At 35.9% G+C, this 11,104-nt stretch overlaps 1 protein-coding gene across 2 annotated transcripts in view; it reads left to right on the plus strand.

The window, feature by feature from the left end:
* The window catches only part of LOC306872698 (tripeptidyl-peptidase 2-like), a 43,388-nt gene extending 33,550 nt beyond the window's left edge, over positions 1-9,838 (plus strand). Inside the window, exons 23-29 of one of the 2 annotated variants that reach the window (XM_079421449.1) lie at positions 3,153-3,191; positions 5,069-5,220; positions 6,055-6,151; positions 6,246-6,376; positions 7,105-7,306; positions 7,671-7,790; positions 8,116-9,838. In XM_079421449.1, coding sequence (XP_079277575.1) covers positions 3,153-3,191; positions 5,069-5,220; positions 6,055-6,151; positions 6,246-6,376; positions 7,105-7,306; positions 7,671-7,790; positions 8,116-8,205 — 831 coding nt within the window. In that variant the 3' untranslated portion in view covers positions 8,206-9,838. The remainder of the gene's footprint in view (positions 1-3,152; positions 3,192-5,068; positions 5,221-6,054; positions 6,152-6,245; positions 6,377-7,104; positions 7,307-7,670; positions 7,791-8,115) is intronic. The other variant, XM_079421450.1, reaches the window with a different exon arrangement.
* Positions 9,839-11,104: the final 1,266 nt, after the last annotated feature.

The following is an 11,104-nucleotide window of genomic DNA, read 5'->3' on the forward strand; positions in this document are numbered from 1 at the left end:
GTCTCTCACACATGTAGGGGTGTGCAGTACTGACAAAAAATGATGGTCATTTTCTAGGCAAAACACTGCATTTTAATCACGATCCAAACAAAGTTGCAGCATACATGCAGAATGCCAGCAGGTGGCGCTTATGAACAGCAATGATACAGTGTTTACTGCTGTAAACAAAGCAGAGCTACGCTTATGAACTCTACTTTAATAGCATTGTTCAGAGGCGAGATTAAAAGAAAATACCACGTAAACTTTTCTAAAGACAATCCGTTCCCCTCAGAGATACATTCATATAAACTCCTACTCCAACTGAATCGTCACATATTTGAATAGATTTTCAACCGGCTTGCGGTTCATCATTACATCCCTATATTGATAATTAAACAATATTTAGTGTGTTTTTGTGTTGTTGCGGGTCTGTCATGTCAGCTGACTCTCAAAGCTTTTTATATTCATCATATTCAGTGGCAGAAATTAACTTTTTCAATAAGGGGTGACATTAAATTGGTTTCCAGTGGCATTTTTACCTTTATAAGGGCATTTTTAACCTTTAATTAGATATGTTAAATTCTTCCATTTATGCAATAAATTAAATTAGAATGATAAGACACTATAGGCTGTTACCAATAAAATAATCAGAATCAAGAAAAGCCATTTTTTGCACTGTAGAAACTGCATCTGAAGCTGCGTTTAGGAACATTTACACTGTAATTACAATTACATAAATAATACTATGAGATTAATGTTCTAAAAATTTGATTTTGTATATTGAAACAATGTTATTTTTAAATAAAATGATACTTTAAATATGAAGCATACAACTAGCCACTGTCTTAATGAGTGAGTTATTGAATTATTCACTCAACCAGTTTGCACAAATGCCTGATTCCTTCATGAATGAAGCAAATGACTCTCTTAATGAGTGAGTTATTGAATTATTACAAGCTGGTGTGTGGTGGGCGTTCTGGCGCACTATGGCTGCCGTCGCATCATCCAGGTGGATGCTGCACACTGGTGATGGACGAGGAGACACCACCCCTCACAATGTAGAGCGCTTTGAGTGCTTAGAGAAGCAGAAAAGCGCTATATAAATGTAATGAATTATTATTATTATTATTATTATTAATTATTCACTCAACCGGTTCATACAAACGGCTGATTCATTCATGAACGAAGCAAGTGACTGTCTTTATAAATGGATCATTGATTTGAAACACTGATTTATTGTAACTCACGATATTATCCTCTTGTTTATTGAACTGTTACATAAATTCAATATCACATTTGCAAGCATGCAGATATTTAAGAAAAAGTCATGTGATAACTATCATATAGAAACCTTAACATTTTTGCCCCATATATTGAATTTCGTGGTCATTCTAACTGCAGTCTGCTAGTCCATATCACACAATGAAAGTGTGGACTATCAAGACCTGTTTTGTTTTTTTGCAGAGTGATGGAGAGACTCAATAATGTCAGCTTCCACATCATTAAAACAACCATGATACGGTTCATATGGCACACCCCTGCTCACATTGATTTGCTTCTGTTCTCTGTCTGATCAGCTTGTGTCGGTCGTGTTTCACTCAGAGAATCTGATCATTGTGTTCTGTGCTTCACAATGACTCCAGCTTATTACCAGTCCAGTAACAAAAAAACAGCACTGCGATACAAAAGCATGTTTATCAGCTTTATTCCTTTCCACTGTCATGGTTCTGGTGAACAATCTAACTACCAAGTTCAACATTTACGTTTAGGCATTAGGCAGATGCTTTTATCTACAGAGAATTACACTGCATCTCAGTTATATATCTGTCTTCTGAGCGCGTCCAGTATGGGTGTGTGATTTATATATTGTCTGCGATTTAATATAGTAATTGTTTTTTTTTAACGATGTACGATTTGACTTTATCGAGTATTTTTCAAAAATCATTCAAAACACCCCTACAGAGCGCACGCTTGCGTTACGTGAAGCGCATTGAGAGTGCATTCTTTCACTACATGATTCAGTGTAATAAATGCATTTAGAATGATCACAAATTCAAGACATGGGGTCAGAAAATGTATATATGTATACCTTCATATAGTTAATTAATTTCACATGAAAAGTGCCTTTTTTTTCTCTACAAATTACCATCATTATAAATGTGATATTGATTTTCTACAACAGTTCAACAAACAGGAAGTTAATTAAGAGACTTGTGTTTTAGACACCATATTGCCTGTTTTTGCACTATTTTGACAACAAAAATCATCCCAAACACAGCCACAGCACAGTTTTGTGTCTCTGAGCAACATGACAGTGATTAATTCCTGAGTGAATCAACTGTTTAAATGATTCGGTTCAATCGCAATGACTCACTTATTAACAGTGACTTGCTGCCACCTGCTGGTGGTTTTAATTTCACATTTAAAGTATCTATTCAACGTTTTATGATTAATATCAAAACATTATTTATGCATTTGTAATTGCAGGTTAAATGCATTCATGTCCTGCATTAAACAGTGTGTAAATACATCTAAACGCCTCTTCAGACGCATCTTCTGTGTTTCCTCTGCATTGCAAAGATGAATTTTGTTGATACTGATTTCATTTGCTTGGTAACAGCTCAAATGTCTTATTATTCTAATTCACTGATTAAATGTAATAATTTGACTCAAAAGATAAAGCACACTTTTAGAAAAAATGGCTTTATAAAGGTAAAAATGCCCATAAAATGTAAAAATCAATTTAAACTTATTCTGTGTGATGGTCAGATAGAAATTAATCTTTTCCAATATGAAGATTATCAAAAATTTTAGGAGTCAGCTGTCCATGGCAGTCCTTAAGATACCAGCACAATAACACACTCAGCAAAATGTCATCTAATTATTGTTATCAATAAAATCCACTATTTTTTGTCAACATCGCACACCCCTAGCATCCAGCACAGTTTCAGTGATGAAGGGCTGTGTCCCGTCTGTGTGTCTCTGAGTTTCAGGGCTCGTTTAATGGGGTTTTTACTCTCACTGTCCTGTATAAGATCATCCTGTACTGCTGCACCTTACAGTGATTCATGATGATGATGTGAAGGAGTAGAGGGCAGAGGATAGAGAGGACAGAGTGTGTGTGTGTGTGTGTGTGAGATTCTCTCTCTGATGTGTGTTATTCTGACCAGCAGGGACAAGCTTCAGCCAAACGACAAGGAAAATTTAAAAAGGTACTGGACGGATAGAGAAAGAACAGAACTTTTGCTTTTTAATGTATTTATATTGCAGGGGCCCGATTAAATGGCTTATTTAATAACAATATTATATGAATAATACAAACCCTAAATTCGCACACACACACACACACACACACACACTAGTGCTGGGCAGCATGACCAATACATTGTTTTTGCTGGAAACCCAACCTAAAGATGTTTTATATATTCAGTAAACACGTGTTATTGTCTGTTTTTGATAAACTAGTGATAATTCAAGTATTTATCTTCTGTTATTATTCAGAACTTGATGGACTCAGAACAAAAGATTCATAAGATTTAGGTTCATATCAGTGACTCGTTTGAATCGTCATCACTCTCAATAATCTAAATCAGTGCTTCTCAACAGGAATGTCTTGTCAAATTTTCAAAGTGTCCCCAGGATGATTTAAAAGTATTTAAATTAATTGAATATGTAAGGAATAATTGACGACGGGCCGTTGAATTATTAGAAAAATAATGCACACCCGAGGTGGTGATGCTAATTATTTTTCTAATAATTCAACGGCCCGGAGTCAATTATTCCGCTTATACTACGGTTGCCACACCTCAAAACATCGATCAGATTATATATTTCAAGGGATTCGTCCGGTTTTTCTACTTAAATCGCTATTGTGAGTAGGATTATTTATTCCGCATCTCATCCAACGACTCTTTTGCTAGTTCCAAAACGTCATTTTAAAGCTGGCAATGGAGGCTTGAGCCGTTGATAGCAGACTAATGCAGTTAATAATGAAGTTATTAGAAAGAGAGCGAGAGAGACAGAGACACAGAGAAAGAGAAACAGAGAGAGAGAGAGAGAGAGCTTGTATGAATTAGGCTACCTCTGTGTGTCCCTCAACAGTGTTCTGAAGCACCGTCTCTAAACTGTAAGTCTGCTTTAAGATGCAGCGCTGTTATTACCTCGTTAGTGAGAAATGTCATGTGTAGCCTTTAAGTTGCTACACTAGGCTAACTGATAAAATCGTCAGGGCAGCGCTGACAACGATGCGAAGTGATATGGAACTGTAATGCGGTCAAGAAAGCTGCCTGGAACTACGTTCGCCGTGCGTTTCCCTGAAAATAATTGCACACCTCAGAACGTTCGTCAGCCAATCAGATTCAAGCATTCAACGGCCCCGTAGTATAAATTGAAATAATCTAAATTTAAAGATGATCTAAATAAAAAAAAACACTAACAAAATCATGTTTCTTATTTCCCCCAAAATTGTGGAATGTTAATATTATTACAATAATAATAGTAATAATAATAATAAGTCATGTTAAATGTAATAAGTCATGTTTTAATAATATTAATATGCATTATTATTCCAAAATTGTGGAATTGTAAGATTATTATTATTATTATTATTAATAATAATAATAATAATAATAATAATTTAAATATTTTTATATTTAATATATTTATATATTTTTGGGGTGCCCTTTAAATATTGTTGTTGGACAGTTGGGGTCTTCGAGTTGAAAATGTTCATCAGAACCACAGATGTAAATAATAAACATAACTGACTATTAATCTACAAGTAGAATATATATGATCAAACCGCCCAGCTCTCTCTCTCTCACTCACATGCACTTCTCTCTCACAAACACACACACACACACACACACACACACACACAGCCATTATTTCTCATGTCAGTCATGTGTTTGTTGGCATCTATTTGACAAAGTCAGAGATGATGATAGGAAATGAGTCTGGCTGTTTATTGATGTATTTCCCCTGTTTATATTAGAGTCAGTGTTTAATCCATATGAACAGTGCAAATGGATTTGAGGGATTGTGGGTAATGTGATACAGCAGTATCATCTCTGATGTTGCTCTCATGCAGGATATCGTGCCATTCTTTTACCACCTGGTTCCTGCTCCCAACAAAACCAAGAATGGAAAAGGAGAAAAGGAGAAGGATGCGGAGAAGGAGAAGGACGTGAAGGACGAGTTCACCGAAGCGCTGCGAGACCTAAAGATCCAGTGGATGACCAAGTCAGTTGCACTCATTAACTTGCTTGTTTTGATAGTCGGTGTTTACGGTGTTATCCCATTCAATCCCACTGGTCACAATAGTGACCGTAAAGAAGGTTTTCATTTATAAAGATCTAAAAATCTATCTGACTGGTGTTTTAGTGCATTTCCTGCAAATATGTGACCCTGGAGCACAAAACCAGTCATAAGGGTCAATTTTTTTAAAATTGAGATTTATACATTTAAAGTTGAATAAATAATCTTTCCATTGGTGTATGGTTTGTTATGATAGGACAATATTTGTCTGAGATACAACTATTAGAAAATCTGGAATCTGAGGGAGCAAAAAAATCTAAATATTGAGAAAATCTCCTTTAAAGTTGTTCAAATGAAGTTCTTAGCAATGCATATTACTAATCAAAAAGGAAGTTTTGATATATTTATGGTAGGAAATTTACTAAATATCTTCATGGAACATGATCTTAATATCCTAATGATTTTTGTCATAAAAGAGAAATGTATAATTTTGATCCATACAATGTATTGTTGGCTATTGCTACAAATATACCTGTGCTACTTATACACCGTATACACACACACACCCATACTATGTAAACAAAAACTTTTATTTTGGATGTGATTAATCGCAATTGATCGTTTGACAGCACTACTAATTACAAGTACTTAATTTTTGGATTCGGATTACGTAATCCTGATTACATGTATTCAGTTACTACCCAGCTCAATGGTGATATTGGTATTACTGGTGTTGTCACACGTCGAATAACCAGTGGGAAAATTTCCTCATGGTCACAAGCCTAGTTTTGATGAGTGCATGTCTCTGTATATCTTCAGGTTGGAGAGCAGCTCGCTGTTCGAGGAGCTAAAGGAGGCGTTCCCCACACACCTGCCTCTTCATGTCCAGAGACTGCATCAACTGGACTCAGAGAAGGTACACACACTCTCACTCTCTCTCTCTCACACACACACACACACACACACACACACACACACAGTGCCTGACAGACGCTCTTCTGTCTCCTCAGGAGCGTATGAAGCGTCTGCCAGAGATCGCAGCTGCAGCCGATGCAGTGATGTCTCACATCGACCAGACCGCACTCGCCGTCTACTTCACCATGAAGATGGATCCGCGGCCCGACGCCGCCTCCATCAAGAGGTACTGAGCATCATCAGTCTCTGATGGAGCCTTTTACTGTTAGAAACAATTTTGTCTAATTGCAATTATATTGTCATGTATAGTGCCCCTATTATGAGTAATGAAAGGTTCATATTTTGGTTTTGGGAGTCCCCAACAACAGGTTGACATGCATGCAAGGTCAAAAAACACTTTCATTGTCTTATATGCATTTATTTTTTTACCTTACTTGCTCAATGACTCCCAAACGATTCACTCAAACTGATCCATGCATAAAGCGGCACCTAGTGGCAAAGAATGAATTTGCATTTTCATTCAGACCAAGAAGTGGGCGGGGAATATGCTAATGCTTCATGTTGAAGTCAACCTGAAACGGCTTGGGGTTCGCCCTCATTAATTACTCGCCCTCATGTCGTTCCAAACCCGTAAGACCTTCATTCATCTTCAGAACACAAATTAAGATATTTCTGATGAAATTTGACCCTCCACAGACAGCAAGGATACTAACACCATCAAGGCTCAGAAATGTAGCAAGGACATCATTAAAATAATCCACGTGACATCAGGAATTCAACTGTAATTTAGGACTGTGTGAGGATCCTTGCTGTCTATGAAGGATCAGAGAGCTCTCGGAATTCACCAAAAATATCTTAATTTGTGTTCTGAAGATGAACGAAGGCCATACGGGTTTGGAACGACATTTTTGAGTGACCTGTCCCTTTAAAGTGAGTGATGTGGTGTCGTTGCAGTGAGATGGAGAAGCAGAAGGTGTCTCTGCTGGATGCGCTCTGCAGGAAGGGCTGTGCTCTGGCGGATCAGCTGATGCAGACGTCTGCGCAGGAGGGTGCTAGTGCAGGTGAAGTGGGCAGCTCCGAGGAAGAGCCGCAGGCCAAAGCACTGACCGACACCTTCTGGGAGCTGCAGAAGTGGGCAGAGCTCACTGACTCGAAGGTAAAGAGCGCAGGTGTTTACAGGTGTGCTAGTTATTTGTTCACTGTAATATGTGACCCGTGCTGGCAGAATGAGTTTGAATGCACACGGTCCTCTTCTAGTGATCCCAATGCTCCAAATAGAAATTAAACTTCTGAAATCATCTTTATTTGTACGTTTTCTGAGAGGAGTGCCTTTTTCTTTGCTCACTTCTGAACGACCGCTGCTGCTTCTCAAGTTGTAGGTCTATTGTTGCAAAGCACAGCATTCCAGCTTTGTGAAAATATTCATATCGAATTCTCATTTTTTTAAATTTGCTCATTCCGACTCAGTTTGCCAGCACTGGTCTCACATTTCATTTGATGTGAGGATATCTTCTTTGCAGGTTCTAGCATTTTCCTACAAACACGCGCTGGCAAGCAAAATGTACGCGAGAGCCTTGAAGTTTGCGACTAAGATCGTCGAGGAAAAACCCAGCAAAGAGAACTGGAAGAACTGCATACAAGTAAGAGTTTCTGAAAGACGTCTGCAGTCTTCAGTGTCACATGATCCTTCAGTAATAATTTTTCATTATGACAAAAAAAATTTGTTATGAGATACTAAGTCAGCATTATGTGAGATAAAGGCAAAATTATGATACAAAGTCAGGAGATATATGAGAAGTTATGAGATACTAAGACAAAATTGTGAGATACTACATCTTAATTACAAGAAAAGGTCAAAATTATTCTGCATAATTCCACTGATTTTCCCCCAATAATCAGTGCAGTAAATGTGTCTGAAGTTCTGTTCTCCTGTAATAAAAGATGATTTGTTGTGCGTCTCTGCAGCTGATGCGCTCTCTGGGCTGGATGCACTGCGTCTTGTTCTCTGACAACTGGCTGCCCATCATGTACCCGTCTGACTACACACCCTTCTAAAGTCGTTCGTTTTTAACCGAGGAGACTTTTAATGCCTTCTGGAGACCATCAGGAACCAAACACCTCATATCACACGGTCCTTCATGGATCCCACAATGCCTTTCTGTGCGGATCACAGCACTGAGCCCACAGTTCTCATCCTACGGCTTGAATCACATTGCTGTATTTCACTGGGATTCTTCATCATCATCTTTCTCTTTTTATTAAGAAGAACTTGTACAGTAACTTGCATTATGTTGTTACTAGACATTTGCACAGTGGACATTTTTCCCTCAACAACAATAACAGCGATGAACTGCTCAATACAGAAAACATCGAGGCAATATGATGGACATCCAGTGGGTAAAACGTCCAGCTCGTTTCACCCTAAATTCAAGGAAAACATTCGGCATTTTGTTTTTATATTTTGGGGTGAAATAATATTTTTTATTTATTTTGTGATTGGCCCTTATATAAGTCAAATGTATGCATGTTTTATAAAGACACGAGGGTCGCTTCATGTTCATGGCTTTCAATCTTGTGCCGTTCTGAAGAAAGTCTGAGCTTTTGTGTGATTGAAAGTCCAAGTTTTCTCCATTTCTGAGCCTGGACTCCAATATTTCTTTCTGAATCTGTCGTTTCGGTGTGTAAGTGAAAGGGAGATTGTCATGCTTTATTTTAGCGTTGTGCGTCTCGAACGATTCTTCAGGGTTTAGACATTGAAAACTGATCTCTCCATTTCCCTTCATGAGGGGGACGTTTCACTGCAAAAAATGATTTTCTTCCTTAGTATTTTTGCCTTGTTTTTTTGTATAAATATCTACAAATTCTGGAATTAAGACGCATTTACTTAAGTAAAATGACTTAAGATATTATGTCTTGTTTCCTGAAAAAATTTATCAATTTAGTTGCTTAGTTTGCTTAAAACCAGTAAAAATATCTGCCAATGGGGTAAGAAAAATAATCTTGTTTAGCCTTTGAATTAAGGTTATTTTTCTTACCCCACTGACAGATATTTTTGCTTGTTTTATGCAAAAACTAACAAAAATTGGATAATATTTTCAGAAAACAAGACAAAAGTAAATGCATCCTGATTCAAGAATTTTTAGGTATTTATACCAGAAAACAAGACATAAATACTAAGGAAGAAAATATTTTTTGCAGTGTTGAAAGTAAGCAACGAAGCCAGCAATTCATGCTATGTGTGTTTTCACTAGTGACGTCACTTTTCCTCAGAGAGCTTTTGCATTGGCTTGGAAACGTGATCTTTCTTCAGTTTTCTATCATGTGTGTTTGCATTGATCGTTAATGTTCAGCTCAGACGTCTCAAACGACAGGTTCTTCAAAAATGGCCTTAAATATTCATCAAACCCCGTCCTCCTCTGCGTTTCTTCAGGAAATATCACACAATTCTGTATCAAAAACCCTTGATATCTTCAGATATATTTATGGATGTCTTGTATTTATAAAGTATAAATGAATACTAGTTAATGCCAATATTTTAAAGTCATTTTAATTCATGCATAGAGTAGGTAGGTGTTATTTTATATCCATTACTCCTCGTGAGACGTATCAGAAGTAACAGCCGGTTATTTTGTTAACACAGTAAATGTGTATTTGATGAAGATTCTGAATAAAACTATCTGAAACTGACAATATTTTGCTAATTTTTGTGACAAACATGCTGAATCACAATTTACTTAATCACATTTTAGTACAAAATTGTATTAAAATTTACTATTTTTAAATTCAAATTAGATTGTTTTCTGATATAGTAAACAATATTTGTAAGATCATATTCTTGTATGGTTATGTGCATAGCACAATAATTAATTTTCATTAAGAAATGCATTTCATCTGAAATTTCTTAAGCCAGCGTTCTCCCATTACAGCACGGTAATAGCTGTTTTCTCAGTATTTTACATCATTGTTACATAATGTAAACTCAGTTTAAACATCCTAAACTTGTTTACTGTTTAATAATTGTCTGCTACCATATTAATAAACAGCACAAATATACAACAAACATTTCAACAAACAACTACTAGAGAGTTCACTGTCTTTCCCACCCAGACTCACCATTTTATACTCCGGGTGTATGTTTTTATTTTTTTTTTATTTTTTTATAAAGGTTCAATAATTATGCCCATGTTTTGTTGGAAATTTTGTCTCATGAATAATTCATTACAGTATTTATTGTATGTTTGTGCAAAGGTTTAGTAACAAACTCTTCATAAATTCTCTATCCTGTTGTAGTCTAGGTTCACAAAACAAAATTTCAATCCGATTCATTTTCATAAGTGTCTACATCTATAATCAGCATGGCTTTATTTTCAGTGCAGACCATTCAGATTTGTTTTTCAAATCCCATCTTGAGCTTTTAATGTTCATACAGTTTTTTTTTTTTTTTTTTGCAATTGCTCAAATCAGAATGACTTCAATCCAAATCAAAGATGACAAAAACATCTTGAATTCTGATCTGACTGTTTACACTGGAATGAATCTCTTCTAATATCACAGGCAATCACATAAATATATATTCTGAACAAAAATGTGAAATATATTTTTATTATGAAACCAAATTAATAATATTATACTTTAATAATTGTGATTAAAAATAATTTATCTTTAATACACTGTAAAAATAAGTTTTCCAAGTTGAATAAAACAAAGATTATTGGACGACGTTTTACAAAATTACTTGCGTTTCTTTGCAATTATTTGTAAATATTACTAGCAATTTCTGAGTAAAAATTTAAATAAATTTTTTTTGTGTATTATTCTTATTTTTTAGAATTTGTATGATGTATTATGTTACATTACATTTATATATCATTCATATTTACGCATTGATCAAATGCGTAACTACTTTTAGGAAACATTTCACATTTCATCTGGTTTTTATTTCTGCCGTTCTAGG

The sequence above is a fragment of the Barbus barbus genome (genome assembly GCF_936440315.1).
Source record: "Barbus barbus genome assembly, chromosome: 7".
Classification (NCBI taxonomy): domain Eukaryota; kingdom Metazoa; phylum Chordata; class Actinopteri; order Cypriniformes; family Cyprinidae; genus Barbus; species Barbus barbus.